At 34.6% G+C, this 17,083-nt stretch overlaps 1 protein-coding gene across 2 annotated transcripts in view; it reads right to left on the reverse strand.

Annotated features, from left to right (window-relative positions):
- The window catches only part of MMP16 (matrix metallopeptidase 16), a 277,042-nt gene that overhangs the window by 24,769 nt on the left and 235,190 nt on the right, over nucleotides 1-17,083 (reverse strand). For both annotated transcript variants that reach the window (XM_081816217.1, XM_081816216.1), the window contains exon 8: nucleotides 1,233-1,383. In XM_081816217.1, the coding sequence (XP_081672343.1) occupies nucleotides 1,233-1,383 (151 nt within the window). The remainder of the gene's footprint in view (nucleotides 1-1,232; nucleotides 1,384-17,083) is intronic.

Genomic DNA, 17,083 nt, shown 5'->3' on the forward strand with positions numbered 1-17,083 from the left:
ATAGACCTTTTTTGTTTTGTGATTTTGTAATCATTTAGCACCTTAGTTTCATGATCGTGTATTAAAACATTTTGTTATAGAAGTATATACAAATCAAATATATAGAGAGCTAGCAACAGAATAAAATGAAAAGTATACATTCTTATCCATGGAGAAAAATTATAGGAGTTTTTGGTTCACAGATAAAGCTCAATGTTTGAAATCAATGTTAAAAATTGCAAATTGTAAAATAAAGTTTATATACTTACATATTTTTCTCCTAAAGTTGGAGACATTTTATAAGGTTATACTATGCGAAGATTATAAGGCAAACTCAATACTAGGTAGATGGGCATTAAAGCCTGTTGTTCATATGTGTGTTTATGTGTAAGGGTGTGTATTTTTAATTTACTATAAAACGCAGTAAAATGCATACTTAAGTTCTTCTACATACTAATAAAAATTATATTGAGTATCACATTTGACCCAGCTAGTAATTGTGTAATTAAAAATTTATTTTTCATCTCTATGACTTTTTCTATCTAATATTAATTTAAATTAATAAAAAATATAGACTTCAAGTTACATTTTATGTGTAATTTATATCAAAGGTGCACAGGAGTGGAGCTATGTATGCCTAGTAGATGCTACAAGTCATAAGACTAACAGTTCACTTAATTTTTACTAATGCCATAAAAAAAAGGAAGGGAAAGGAAAGGAAAAGAAATGAAAGAGAGTTGCCGGGAAGGGAGTTTACACTTTAAGCTAAGTGATTGTTTGACTTGTTGGTACCTAAATAATTAGCTTCTTAAGAAATAGAACTCATGACTAAAGTGAAATTGTTTGAAAACATTTACAATTAACAGCATGCAAAGTATAAAAATTTAACTTTCAATATGAAAGCAAAAAAAAAAAAAAGCCTGTGTGAAAATGTGTTTTTTAAATAAGTTAAGTAAAATGACAAGAAAATGCATTGCAAGATTACATATACATTGCCTACACAGATTTATAGGCATGTTAAGCTTATGCAGAAGAGGAAGAATATATACATTCATAAGAAGGTCATATTATTTAGGTATATTACAGGAAGATTTATCTTGAATATTATTTAAAAATATGTTAAAATATTTTTGATTTCATTAATTCTTATCTTTATATTCACACAGATTCTTAACAGTACATGTCTATTATAAAGTAGAAATATTAACTTCTCTAAACATTAACTATTTTCCTCATGTGAAATGTGTACTGACCTGTCCCCCTTGAAGAAATAGGTTTTCCCAACATCTTCCCACCAAATGGCTGAATCAATACCATGAGGGGGAATTCCACTTCCAAGAGTAATCAAGTCATGAGGATAACCAGGTTGAAGAGTTGTATCCTTAAACACCCAGTATTTGTTACCTGTATGAAATAAGTGCAAATGCAGAATACAATAATTTAATATCAGAAATTAGACTATATCTATTAATACAGTGAATTTAAAGTTATTTTACATGAAATCCACAAAATAAGTAGTAATCACATTTGGAATACAGATGTTATTATTAGAAGATTATCTTCAAAAGTGGATAAAATGAGTAACTATTTAATAATATAATTAGAATTTGTGAATTAATTTAAGAAATAACAAAGATCTACAACTTGCCATAATACAACAATTCTGAATCAAGAATCAGGATTTTTCCTCTAGGAATTAGACATGTTATTTTTATTTAAGGCTAAATCATTACTGTGTTTTGTGCATCCTGTATACGCTCAGGTTGCTTTATTGTTATAACCTCTACTCTGTTGAAACACATCCTCTAAGCTGGTCCTCTCCTATTACAAACATTCACAAGTTCCTTTAATCTTAGAAAGTCATCCTCCTTTGACCCTATGCCCTTTTTTAACTGTTATACTATCCCTCTCTTTAATTAGAGTGATAACCTAGGGGAGGAGAATTTTAACCCTAACCTTGTTTGGAATTGCTAGAGCATGGCGATATTAAGAAGACAAACTTTAGTCAGTTTTATTGCTGTTTTGAAATTACAAGACACTTCCTCATGTCCTATACCTGGGGCAGACTGTGCCTACCACTCCCCTCTTTGGTATGCCTCTCAAGTAGTCTATAACCATTCCTCACTCCACTGAAAATTGATTTAACACCTACTTTCCACTGAAAACTTTTGTTCTAGAGTCAGCAATGTCTTTCAAGGAAATAATTCTCTACCCAGTTGACACAATTGCTCACTTAAATCACTTCTCTCTCTAAGCTGCTAGAAAACCATTTTGGGGGGTGGGTTGTCTTTTTTCTCCAGCTGCTCCATTCTGGGCTTCCCCCCCCACCTCAGTTCTTAAATGTTGACATTTCCTAGGGCTTTGTTCTCTGACCTCCTCTCTTCTTATTCTAAATCAGGAGGTAGGAGGTAAGGGTAGGGGTCCCAAACTTAAATACTTACAAGGGCCAGGTAGGAGTGGAGGGAGTGGGCTGTTCAAATATTGAGACACTTCCATGAAAGTCAGCAAATATACTTTGCCCTAAATGTCTATCTCCCCTCAAGCCCACACCCCAAGTCTTCTTCCCCTGGTCCTTCTGGATCTTTCTGCATTTAGTATCTCTTATCACTAACTCCTTCTGGGGTTAGCATCTGGTGAAGTAAAACAGTTAATATCTATTAATATCTGACAAAGTATCCTATGTTCTTTCTAATAGATATAAGCCTTACTTGTTAGAATATTTCATTACTACCCCTAGATGAGGACTGTGATAGCCTGTAGCATTCATGTTACACCTTAAGGAAATAAAAAAAATTAAAAACATGTTCCTGCCTAAAACAACACAACACAAAGCAAAAATATCATGTTTTCAGGCTAAATTTAGTTAGGTGTCTCTAGTTTGTAACAGGAGTAATCTTATTTACTTCAAGAGCTTCTACTACCATTTGATATCATTTTTAAAAAACAACATTTATTAAGTACCTTCAGTGTCCCAATTATCATGTTAGGTACTAAGGATTAGTATACTAAAGAGAACAAGACAGACCTGTTCACTATACTGATCATCCTGCATTCTAATGGATTGGGCAGATGAAAATCACATATACAGAAATATAATTGTAGTAGTTGAAAAACTACTGAATGCTACAAAGGAAATACATCAGGGGCTGAGAAAAAAGAAATCCCAAGGGGGAAATTCCTTTAAGTAAGGCGATCAGGAAAGCCTCTCTGAAGAAATAACACTTAAACCAAAATTTAAAGAGAGAGAAGGATATCTATGCACTGAATGTCAGGAACAGTATCCCAAGCAAAAGAATTTGGTATGATTAAAAATGAAAAGATCAGTGGAGTATAATGAACAAGAAGAGAGTGAGTGGTACTGCAAACATGTATGGTAGGTTTCAGTCTTATTTTGAGTGACTGGGAAACCATCAAAGAGAAAATTAATGGAGGGATATGATCTGTTTTTTATTTTCAAAACATGACTTTTGTCTTTTGTGGAAAATGGACTATAAAGAGAAGAATGGAAATGAGAAGATTCATCAATGGTCTTTTGCAAGAATTAATTGAATCATTCATCGACAACTTAGTACACTTACTAGAAAGTATTCTAGACACTGGAGATGTAGCAGTGAATAAGAAAGGCAACATCTTTGCCTCTTGGAGCTTAAATTCTAGGGAAGAGGCATGGGAAAACTGACTTTAAACAAGAAAACAAAGGTAATTTCAGAGAAAAAAGTATTTTAAAGATACATAAAAAAAATACATTAATGTAAAAGTGATGGGATTGGGTGGGTGGGGGGGGGTTGCTTGTACTGGACACAGGAAAGATCCCTTTATTCAGATGACATGTGAATTGTAACTTACATAATTCAAAAAAGCCAGCACAGTGAATATAGTTTGAAGGGGTAGAAACACCAAGGACAAATGCCCTAATGGGAAGAACCTTGTTAGAGAGCTAGACCACAATGTTGTAGGAATGTGCTAAGGACAGAGGTAAGGATCATGTGATCTTTGTCAAAATCTAAACTTTATTCTAAGTGAAATAGGAAGCCACTGAATAGTTAAAAAGTTCTTTGCTAATAGCCTGTAACAAGGTGACCGCAATAGTCATGGAAGAAAGAAAATGGAGTCATGACACATTTTGGAGACGGAATTGATAGACATTGCTTTTGGGCTGGCTGTGGGGAATTAAAAAAAGATAGTATCAAGGATAATCTTCAAGTTCTGACTTTTCTAAACAAGAGAATAATAATGATATAAAATAAGCCAAAGAAGACTGGGGTGTATGGGCTATAAGGGATTCAAACTGAAAGTTTGAGATGTGAAGTAAGCAACCGGATATGTGAGTTTGAAGATAATAGTTTGTAAGTCACAAGCATAAATATGGTATTTATTAATTTAGGATTTGAAGAAATCCAGTGAAGAATATATAGAAAAGATGAAGAGGAACCAAAACTGGGCTTCTAGAAATATATGGCCCTCAAAGAGATCACAAGGGAAGAGGGAAGAGTAGGCAAATGCAAAGGACGTAGAAGAGGCAGGGAGGAAGACTAAAGTAAAAGAAAACCTTAGAAGCCAAAAAAGAGAGTGGTCATAAATGGCTATCTCTAATCCAAATAGCTCTCGAGAGCCAAACAGTATATATAGCTACCTACTGGGATTTTCTAAAAAGTTGACCCATAAGTTCAAATTTGAACTCATCAAAGGACTGTTCTTCCTGTTTTCCCTATTTGGGTAGATGGCCTGCTAATTACTCAATGCATCACATCTGAAACCTCCCTGTTTATTATGTTTCATATCTGATGGATCATTACATTCAGCTGCTTTGATTTCTAAACTTTTCCTTAAACCTCTCCCCTGCAGTTCATTCTTATTGCCACTGATATAGGTAAACTTTTCAATTATCCCTTCTAAAGGTAATTGTTTTTTTTCACAGGCTCTGAAGTAGGTCCCACTATTCTCCCTATCTTCTCTATATATTACCATCCAAGGCTAGAGCCAGTCAAAATTCTGCAAAGTTATGGATCATAGTTTAGGCAGATGAGCAGAGATGAGCAGAGCCATTCATTTTTCTTTCTTGGGACTGTGACCCAGGAAATACTGAGAGACATTCCACTCAGCAGAAGGAAATGCCTATTCATTATATAGTATGAGGCTTGAAGAGCCATGATGGCCGTAGGCAAGCGTGCATTATGAGGATATATAAATTGAGTAACCAGAGAAAGGAATTGAGAGAGAAAAGAGAATGGAGTAGATGCAAAGAGCAAAGCTACAAACAGGGAGAGACCAGGAGGCTTATTAGAGAAATGGCAAGTGTAGCCAGTTCTTGAATGACTTCCTGTCACACACCCACCCCTAAACTCAATTAATCTGGTTGGGTTTATTTTTCTTTTAACTGAGTAATTATTGTTCAGTTTTAATTTTTGGCCATCCAAAAATCACACAAGGTATTAGATATGCTTGAGCCCCAAGTCTGTTAGCCAAAGTCCTGGCTTTTAGCCAGGGCACCATACTGTCTTCCATCCATGTGCCTTAAGAGCAACACTTTTGTTTTCTAGCTTGTATTATTTCAATAACCTCCTTTCTTATCTCCTTGCCTTCAGTCCCACTTTTATCTGTCTTCCACAAGGTCATTAAAGTGATCTCTCTAAAATCCATACCTGATTTTATCTCTCTTTTGTTTAAAATTTTCAGTGGTTTACCATTGCATTCGGCATAAAACACAAACTCATCTATATGTCATCTCAAGGTTCTCCTCAATATGAGTCTCTTATTTCATCTACATTTCATTTATTTCCATTTCTGGAAAATGGGTATGACTTTTTCAAAACTTAGCTTAACATCATTTCTCTGGAAAGCAGTTCCTATCTGAATAAGGTGGGCCTCTTACATTGACAGAGTATGTAGTCTTCCCCTTTACCATATTACTTAGTATACTTTTAGTACATATAATTTGTACTTTAATGGATCACAAGCCTGCCACCCGCTGTAGGCTGTGAGCAACTTGAGGGACAAACACTGTGTCTGACACCATTATATATAATGCCTGGAAAGTAGTAGGTGCTTAATAAATGGTTATTAATTCAAAGATATATGTTTAATTTTATATGAATAACCAAATATAAGATCAAAACAAAAATGAAAAGGCTACATAAATAACATTGTGGGCCTTACTCTTGAATCTTGTTAGTAAAGCAGAAAAAAAAAAAAATGAGTTTTCTAACCATTAACAAGTCAGAGCAAATAAAAAGGCATGTCCCAGTATTGTGTTGGAGGGCCATTTAAGTAATTATATTTAAGTGCATGTTGGGAAATACTATCATAAAAATATACCCCTATCCTGAGCCATTGTTTAATCTGAATATTTTATAAAGAAAAAAATACCCCAAGGGCCCAGATCACTTCCTTGCCAGAGTTAGTGAGACGGAAAATCCAGACAACTGTTTCCCAGCTTGCTCTATATTTTAGTCGTATCTCTGTAGCATTTAAAATAGAAAGTCTTAAAACAATACAATAAAAAGAAAGTCCTGTTCTATGTTAGCCTCTACCTCAGTGACTACTGCATTCTTTCCTTTCATCTCAGTTTTATTTAGGAAAGGATAATGTAGTTCCAGTGCCCTCAATGCTTGCTATTTAGAGTAAACCTGTTATCTGCTAAACTCGGTTGGTTATGTCTTCTTTTAAGCAGCAACGTTCTATTATGCTTTATAATACTTCTGTTTATAGTTCCTTATCTCTATCCTATCCGTGAAAATTTCTTCATACTCTTTCCAGGCCTTGTACAGTGGTATCACTAGGCTCACGGATACCCAGGATGCCCTGGTGCAGGTAGCATGAGAGTATGTTCACAGAACCCTAGTTTATGTTTTCCAAGGTGTCTCAGAAGGGAATAATATGTGAAAAAAGAAAAAGAGTTACAGTTCTTCCAGGAAATTCTTGTTTTAAAAAAAAAAAGAAAAAAAAACTTAAAAAAAAATGTGTTTCAGAAGTACTTCCCTATACTGTTGGTCAAGAGTTTTCAGTCAATAAAAAGGAGAAACAATGAGCCTCTCACTGTTAATAATCAAGGCCTTTGTATAGAAGATTAGCATTCAATTAGCATTTTTCCCCCTGTTAGGAACATACAGCAGGGGATTTTTTTTTTTCCTTTTTAATGCACTCATATTCCCTTCAAAAAACAAAGCAAAACAGAAAACTCATCAGCAAACATTTCCTATAGAATTATATGATAAGATCCCAGCAGTTATACACAAAAAATTTAAGAAAAACAACTGAATGTAGATTCCTTAATCTAGTGTAGTCTTTAGGCATAATTTTCCATTACCTCCTATAGGGAAATAAGTAATCATTGCATTCATCTATTTATAGTAGAAGATCTTTTAGGTTATCCATTGCACTATGTAAGAAACAGTGTATTTCTACCTCAAATGAACTTCATTAGCACACCCTAAACCTTTCAAGAGTGAAGATTTGCAAGCAGCAAAAGGAAACTGTTAGTTTATAGGAATATTTGAAATAAAAGAATAATGCAAGTTACATAAATAATTTTTAACCAGTTATTTTCTTTGCCACTTTCCAGTGCCACATATTTTAGACAACTCCTCTTTTTTGATACACATCTTTTGTATGCCTTCTTATTCCTAAACTTTATCACCCTGCTCTTTAACATCCTAGATATTTTGCTTCCAGTTCTATAAATGATTTTTGCCTCTTGAAATGAAACTGTCAAATAGGATGGTAAGTACTGCTTAAAGTTATTAAGTGATAGGAACAATATGAATTTTGAGACCTTTCAACTACTTGATTTTGACTGTTACTGATTTTGACAACACTGGAATGTTCATTTTAAAAATTATTTTCAGTTCTTGAGAGAATTGTACCAACTCAATTTTCAAAATTCATTTTTGATATTATCTCATAACCATTCAGCCTGAACATGACTAGTAACTGAGAATATAAACATCTGGGTTGATTGTGCTTACAAAATGTTACTCTATTTGATTTACCTGAGTGATGTTAAAATAGCTGACTAGCTGAAATTGTGTGGTTTGTATATAGGCCTCCCATTCAAATATAAGCAAGCTACACTAAGGGGAACCCTGATTAGTAAAGGGAGACATTATATATTTGCTTCTTAAAAACAGCACACACACATATACATATGTGAGGCAGAATGAAAAAATTCCTTAAAATATGTATCTACTTACTTATACCTTGCTTTATTACACAAAAATTTGAAGGCTCTTAAAGGAAAAATATGTGATAACATAGTACAACATAACTAAAAAATAGACAAAAATAAGAGTAGGGAAATTAGAATAGAGAGTGAAAATAACATAGATAAGCAATATAAAATAACAATGATGAAATTATTTCAAATGAGGGCATCAACCTATATTTTACATAGTCATTCCAATATAAATACTTATTAGAAAATACATTAATAATCATTGTAAGCAGTAAATGCTAAGACTAAATTGAAATTATGTTTTAAATATATCTTCAGTAAATGGATTAATTCTATATTAAGATTTAGTTAGTTTCACATTCTACTATTCTCAATGATACTAGAAATACAGCCAAGAAGAGAGGTTGCTGGGAATGAGGCGTCTCTGCTATATGGGGACACTCTGCTTAATTATCACTGAGTTAAAGTAAGGGACTGAAACCAGCATAGTGTTAATTTGGGTGCTCATAATTAACATGCTGTAGAATAATGCAGGAGTAAAATTTTACTACCCACAGTCACCAGTCTATTAAATTTATGAAATAGTTGGAAAACTATTCCAACATAAACTGACGTCCTTAGTAAAGCTGTTTTTTAGTAAAGCTGTACTGTGGTACCATTAACATGCAATAAATAGCACCTATTTCAGTATATATCTGTCAAAATATAAATATATCAAAATAACGAACATATTGATCACCCTAAAAGTTTTCTCATGCTTCTTTGTATTCCCTCCTGCTCAATTCTGACCTGCCTTCAGGCAACTTTCTGTCACTATACATCAGTTTGCATTTCCTAGAGTTTAATATGAGTACTCTTTTTTGTCTGAATTCCTTTACTGAGCATAATTACTTTGAGCTTCATCCATGTTGTAGTGTAAATTAGTAATTCATCCTTTTTATTGCTAAGTAGCATTTCATTATATGGGTATACCAGCTTGATTATCCATTCACCAGTTGAGGATATTAGAATTACTTCTGATTTGGGGTGATTACAAATACAGCTGTTTTGAATATTTGTGTAGATGTCTTTGGACATATGTTCTCATTTGTCTTGGGAAAATACCTAAGAGTGCAATGGCTGGATCATACAGTAACTATGTATTTAACTTTTTAAAGGAACTCTCAACACTTGGCATGATCAGTGTTTTTAATTTTAGCCATTCTATTAAGTAGGCAGTAGTAACTCATTGTGTGGGTGTGGGGGTGTGTTTTAAGATTTTATTTATTTATTTGAGAGAGAGAGAGAGAGAGAGCTCACGAGCGGAGTGGGGAAGGGAGAGGGAGATAATCTCAAGCAGACTCCACACTGAGTGAAGAGCTCCATGTGCGGCTTGATCTCACGACCCTGAGATCATGACCTGAGCGAAAACCAAGATTCGGACCCTTAACTGACTGAGCCACCCAGGTGCCCCTCTCATGGTGGTTTTAATTTACATTTCCCTAACGATTAATACTGGTAAGCATCTTTTTGTGTGGTTATTTACCATCCATGTATCAACCCTGGTGAAGTTTCTGTTTAAATCCTTTGCTTGTTTTTATTGAGTTGCTTGTTTTCTTTTTTGGTTTTAAGAGTTCTTTATTTCTTCTGGATACAAACCCTTCATCATATATATGGTTTGCATATACCTAGTCTATGGCATATCTTTTTATTAAAAGTATTTTTGAAGAGCAGAAATTTTTAATTTTGATAAAGTCCAATTCATCAATGTTTCTTTTATGGATTGTGATTTTGAAATCAAACAAGAAATTTTGCCTAAACCGAAGTCACATATATTTATTTCCTATTTTTTTTCTAGTCATTTTACAGTTATAACTCCTACTTAAGTCAGGACCACTTAATTTCTGTATATGGTACAAAGTTTGGATTAGAGTTTATTTTTTATTTTTTTTTTGCATATGGATATCCCATGGTTTCAGCATCATTCGTTGAAAAGATTATCTTTTTTCCCCTGAATTTCCTTTGTACTTTTGTCAGAATTACTTGTCCATCTGATTTTTTTCTTTTTTTTTCTTTTTTGTTTGTTTTCTCTTTTTTCTTTCTCCATTTTTTTTTTCGTCTCTCTAATTCCTTTTTTTTTTTTTTTTTTTACAAACCCTTGTGTCGAGGGCTGACTTTCAATAGATCGCAGCGAGGGAGCTGCTCTGCTACGTATGAAACTGTCCATCTGTTTTTTAGTCTGTTCCTGGACTCTGTATTCTGTTACACTGATTTTTTTTTTTTTAATCTTTATGACAATGCCACACTGTCTTCATTACTGTAGCTTTCAAATAAGACTGCAAGTCAATTAGTGTTTTAGAAATGGTTTTGTCTATACTAGGTCTTTTGCATTTTGCACATGAATTTTAGAATCAGCGTGATTAAATTAATACAAAAAGCCTTGTGGGGATTTTGATTGTTATTGCACTTAATGTACAGATAAATTTGGTGAGAGCTGTAACAATATTGAGTTTTCGAACTAATAAGACATATTTGTTCATTTATTTGTCTTCTTTACTTCGTTTAGCAAAATTTTGTGTTTTTAGTGTAGAGGTCATTCATGTATCTTTTGGACTGATCCCTAAGTGTTTAATATTTTTTGATGCTACTGTAATTTTTTTTTTAATTTTTAATTCTTGACTATTCTTTGCTACTATGTGATGGGAGACATTTTTCCATAAGTCACTTGATTTTCAGCATGTCTGGTGAACAGAGGCAATGACTGCCTTTGTTCTGGACTATATTTTCAAAGATATTTGTATAGCAAGAATCTTGGGTTATAGAGTGTGTCTCCTCCACAGCAAAGGAAAAAGATGTGCTTATTGTCCACTATAATAAAGAAAATGTCTCCCTTTGGGATAAAATTTAAACAAGCTTACTGCTCATTATGAAATATTTAGGTTCTCTAAGCTTGTGGTTCCTCTCCTGCAATGCATCTGATTACATGTACAGGATTCACCTGGTCCTCTTCACAACACCCTTTGAGAATTGGGGGCTCAGGGGACTCATACAAATGCCTTTGTCTCTGTCTTCTTCTCTGACTTAGGAATCTTGTGTTTCTACCAACATCCATGAAAGTGAGCTTACAAATAGGGTAAAATCTCAGACCCTTCACCAGTTTTTGAAAATATAGAGAAATACAATTACTTTTTGTATAATGGTCTTATATCCTGCAACCTTGCTAAATTCACTTGTCCGTAAGAGATAATGCATTGACTGCATCTAATTTTCAACACGGATAGTCATACTGTCTGTGAATATAATTTTATTTATTATATATCTTGCCTCATTATGCTACATAAAATCTCCAGTACAATAATAAATAAAATTGATATGTGACATCGTTGTCTGTCCCCACGCTTATGCAAGAGGTCAGATGCTGTGAATTTTACCTCATTGGGTGAATATTTTTGTAACCTTAGAAATATTCTTGAGCTTTGTCCTAGGACTGTTACTTGGAAACAATTTGATTGCTTCAGGTCATTGAAGATTTTTTAGGTAGGAGTGTAGCATTCTAGGATAAGCATTCCCACTACTGAGGTAAGACCCTTTTCGGTGTTCTATCCAATGGCCATGGAGAGGTAGCTGGTGGGAATCAGTACTGTTAGTGCTGTGTGAGTGTCAGGAACTGTCCTATTTCATCCTATTAAATGATTCTTATTCTATACATCAGTAGTTTCCCTACATACATATGCTGACCAATTCTTCCTCCCATACTTTAGGGGGTTCCTCTGCTAATTTCTGTGTCTGCACTCTGTGCAGCTCTCTCCTCCGCATTGCTTTGCTCTGTGCACTGAGGCTACCTTGTTATCCTTTGATTCTCAGCTCTGTTCCTCTCAACTGAGACAGTCTTCTGAACACCATCTGGATTCCACTATCTTGTTCTATAGCCTGGAAACTCTCCCCAAACAGGAAACTGGGACAATTTCCAGGCTCATTTCTCTTTGTTTCCTGACTCTCAGGTTTACTACCTTTTGTTTCTTGCTGTCCAGTGTCATGAAAATCATTGTTTTATATGCTTTCTCCAACTGTTGGTGGGTTTAGGTGGGAGGATAAATCTGATCCCTATTATTACATTGTGGCTGGAAGCAGAGGACACATCAATATATTTTGATATACTACACTTTAACATACTGAAAAGCAGTAAGATTCTATTAAGAATATAGAACTGATCACATTTATAGAGGACAAGTTGCTTACATTTTCATGTTTTCATAATTTACATACTGACAACTCCCACTGCATTTGACATATATGCACACATATAATTTCACCCAAAGTTTTAAAAATTATATAAATTAAGACAAAGTATGAAGTTTTAATTGGATCTGTGGTTTCCCATTTTTCTTAAGATATTTATAAAGATTCATTTGAATATAACATTATGCCTATTTTTATATTCCTAAGATAGTATTTAGACTTTATAATTAAACACTCATTTTTACTTATATTGAAATGCATACCTTCAAATTCTTAGGTAAGATGAAAATAAGGCTAATACTGAGTACACTTAGGAAATGCATGATTAAATAGGTTTATATCCCAACATGGACTTTAGTTAAATAGGGTGAATAAAAGGTAAAACTAGTTAAGTACAAGTACTATTGTATAGTATAGATTAGAAGAAGAGAAGAAACATAAAGGACATAAAGGGAAAGAAGGGAAAGACAAAGAGAAAGAAATTGAAGGTAAAAAAGGCTAAAGGAAAGAGCAACCTGAAGAAGAGTAATGTTTAAATCCATTAGTAGCAATGGTCCAGTATGGCCAGGACAGGCTGAGACTAACTTTGATAGGGCTGTCTGTGAAAATGGTTCAGATTAGGGCTTGAATTTTATTTTTTATTCATTCAATAAATCTTTGTCTACTGTTTACTATATTCCAGGTATTGTTTAAAACAGAGGGCAGCAAACTATGAACAATGCTTATTTTTGTACAGCTTATGATCTAAGAAGAGTTTTTACATTTTTGAAGGTTAAAAAACAGGGTATGTAATAGAGATGGTATGGGCTGCAAAGCTTAAAATATTTGCTATTTGGTCATTACTGAAAAAGTCTATCAACCCATGGTTTAAGATATGGGGAATACAACAGTATAAAAGAAAAAGAATGGGGGAGAGAAGACTTTGCCCTTATGGAGCTGATAGTCTAGTAAGAAGAATACAGATAAACAATAAATAAGTGAAATATATAGTTTTGAGATGGTATGTAGAGATTTAGAATAAGGAGGGGAAATTGGACTGCTAGAGATGAAGTTTAGACTGCTTTATGGCCCATATAGCAAAATGAGGAGGATAGTCTTAGGATGAGGAATGATTTGATTCCTCAGAAAAGCTGTACTTTTTGAGGTGATAAAGGTCATAAATAGATAGTGGCAGGCTGAGATGGTGTCATTTTGATTGTGATTGTGGTGTTGTGGTGGGGGAAGTGAAGGGAGTGGTGTATTAACTCAAGTCCCACGTTCTGGAGCTCTTAACTCCCCTGCCAGTGGTAAGGTGAATGCTAGAAGAGGGGGTGGTCTTAGTGGATTACCCAGAGCTTCTGGCTCCCTCTGGAAAGGCAAAGATATTTGGAACAGGTGAGCTGCATATTCATGGCTGGGTTTGGAGAAGGTTTACCTGAAAGAACTGTGGAGAGAAAAGTGGAGGAAGGAAGCATCACAGCAGGATCCTTGGAATGACAAGAGTTCTAAGATTAGGCATTTCCTGATACTAGCAGTGTATCAGGAGAGACCACTGACAAGCACAACATTCTAGCAGTTGAATAAATATGTAACAAGAAACAAAGTTACTCCTATTGCTAGCATCATAACATAAGAAACACCATACCAAGTCAAATCATATTCACCCATATTGTTTTTGTTAAAATGTTTGTTAAGCACCTACTATGCACCAGCACTGTTCTAAGAACTGAAAATACAGTAGTGTGCAAGAAACTATGGATAAATCTCTCATGAAATTTACATTTGAATGCTGTAGGTAATTTCAGATTTTTCCATGTGCTGTGTTGGAAGTTGTGGTTTCCATGTGCAATTTGGAAGGTACTATTTTTTTTTTAATTTTATATTTTTAAAAAAATTTTATTATGTTATGTTAATCACCATACATTACATCATTAGTTTTTGATGTGGTGTTCCATGATTCATTGTTTGCGTATAAGACCCAGTGCCCCATTCAGTACGTGCCCTCTTTAATACCCATCACTGGGCTAACCCATCCCCCACCCCCCTCCCCTCTAGTTTAAAGAGGATGGGGAGAGGGACATTCTGAGGAGGTGCCTTTTCTGTTGGCTGTTGCAAAATGAAAAGGAGCTTACCCATTCCACAAGCGAATGGGTGAGAGGAGCAAAATGAATGAAAGTGAGAAGGCCCTAAGGCAATAAAGAGCTGTTGAACACTGATTTACGACTATGGCAGTTTCTGCTCAGGCAGTTTTGTCAGAGAGCACTAAGGATCCTGTGGTGGGACGGTGCCTCCTGGGATGGCCTTCAAGCTGAAAGCTACCTTGGGCTTATTCTTCCTTTGTTTCTGTTGCTACTGCTCATAGGACCAACAAAGAGTGTAGGGAGGGTAATTTCATTCCAAATATCACGCCCCTAAGATTCAGAACCTTTATATGGTATCCTTTCTTTGTCCACAGTGGTACAATGCATGTCCACTTCATTTATATGCTTATTGTAGACAGCAGGAGGGCAATAAATTACCAATAACCATACTAGTAATAGGAATAGCTGAGATTTATTGAAAACTTGTATGTGCCAAGCACCTCACATGTAGTAATTAATTTAGTCCTCAAGCTAATCCTGAGATGGGGAGTAATACTAACCCCATTCCCAGATGGGGAAACTGAGACAAAGAGAACTAAGTGATTTGCCCAGTTCATACAGCTATTAAGTGTTCAAAACTGGCAGTATGATTACAGAATCCTATGTGCTTAAAACTAATGTACTACACCCCCCTTTTTCCTCCAGGAACAGTCTGTAAAGATAAAATAAATCCCAGGTATACACTTTCATTTTATATGGATAGTTTGTATCTCACTTAAAATACTGCAAGTGTTTCTCATACTCTATTGTTTTCATTATCCTCATCATTACTATAAATTCATCTAGTTTGAACCTGGGAATAATTGCTTTTTTTGAGGTGTTAAGATCCCCTTTTCTTTCCTTCTACCTCCATGCCTGTTTAAACTTCTTTTCAGCTCTTTAAGTTCTTGGCTAATACAGTCAATCAATCAATCAATCAGTCAATCAATTGATATGTTCTACACTCTAGTTCTCAGTTTCAGCTCAAATATCTTTTTTTGCTTGTTGTTTCAAGTTTTTATTTAAATCCTAGTTAGTTAATATACAGTATAATACTGGTTTAAGGAGTAGAATTTAGTGATTCATCACTTACATGTAACACCCAGTGTTCATCACAAGTGCCCTCCTTAATGCCATCACCCATTTGGCCCCTTCCCCACCTCCCTCCCTCCATCAACCCTCAGTTTATTCTCTAGTTAAGTGTCAATCCCTGGTTTAAGATGTGGGAAATACAACAGTATTTCCTCTCCTTTTTTTTTTTTTTGCTTCCCTTATGTTCATCTGTTTTGTGTCTTAAATTTGTTTTTATCTGACTGACTTATTTCACTTAGCATAATACACTCTAGCTCCATCCACATCATTGCAAATGGCAAGATTTCATTCTTTTTGATGGTAGAGTAATATTTTGCTACACCCGCCCCCCCAACATCTCCTTTATCCCTCCATCAGTCGATGGACATTTGGGCTGTTTCCATAACTTGGCTATTGTTGATAATGCTGCTATAAACATCAGGGTGCATGTGCCCCCTCGAATCAGTATTTCTGTATCCTTGGGTAAATACCTTTGGGTAAATACCAATTGCTGAGTTGTAGGGTAGTTCTATCCTATATCTTTTCCTCACAATTCTGTCAGTCCTCCAACTCAATCTCTTTCTTTTTCCTGCATTTCCCCCCACAGATTTATGACTTACTGTTTTGAAGCAAGTTTTGAGGATGGAATACCAGGCACTTGACTAAGTTCACTTTTTAAAAAAACAAATATTTTATTTATTTATTAGAGAGAGAGAGAAAGCACAAGAAGGGGGAGGGGTAGAAGGAAAGGGAGAGGGAGAAGCAGACTCCCTGCAGAGCATGGAGCCCAATACAAGGCTCAATCTCAGGACTGAGATCATGACCTTAGCTGAAGTCAGCCACTTAACTAACAGAGCCACCCAGGTGCCCCGAATAAGTTCATTTTACCAGGTAATCTTACTTTTGCATGCCAGGCAGTTAGTATTTGTGCAATTAAAATTTGTCACTTAGATAAAAAACAACCAATAAATTTTATTGGGTGAAATTAATTGGGTGAATTTTTTTCCTACTTATGAGTTTTCCTTGCCTTTATGAGCAATTCCTTAGTTTACTGGAAACTAACAAACATAATAAATCAAGTAAAGCTTAAGAGATTATACTGTATATGAAAATAAGAAGTAAAATAGATTTCATTTTATAAAAACAGAAAGTAACTCCAAATACTCTAAAAAAAAAAACCTCAAAAACCTTTAGTTAGTGGAAAAATGGCTTTTTATTATCAATTCATTCATTCATTTCTTTTCATATTTTAAGTCAAATCTAAAAAATTCTAACAAATCACACAATGCCTTCTAAATTTGACTTATATATGAGAATGCCATATAAGAAAACATAAATTAGAGAGCTAAACATTATCATTGACTTTACTTCATTTATATTTCTTTTTTTTCCTTTTCATTTATATTTCTAGTCAACATATGCAGTTCCTTTCATAAGATGAATTAGCTACCTAACTTCACTCAACAGGTTTTACTTACTCATCTCTATGTGTGCTACAGAGCCCTGGACAAAATGACCAAAATACAACAGAGCAAGACATGTGAAA

The sequence above is a fragment of the Leptonychotes weddellii genome, chromosome 4, assembly GCF_054177405.1.
Source record: "Leptonychotes weddellii isolate Sample4059 chromosome 4, ASM5417740v2, whole genome shotgun sequence".
Classification (NCBI taxonomy): domain Eukaryota; kingdom Metazoa; phylum Chordata; class Mammalia; order Carnivora; family Phocidae; genus Leptonychotes; species Leptonychotes weddellii.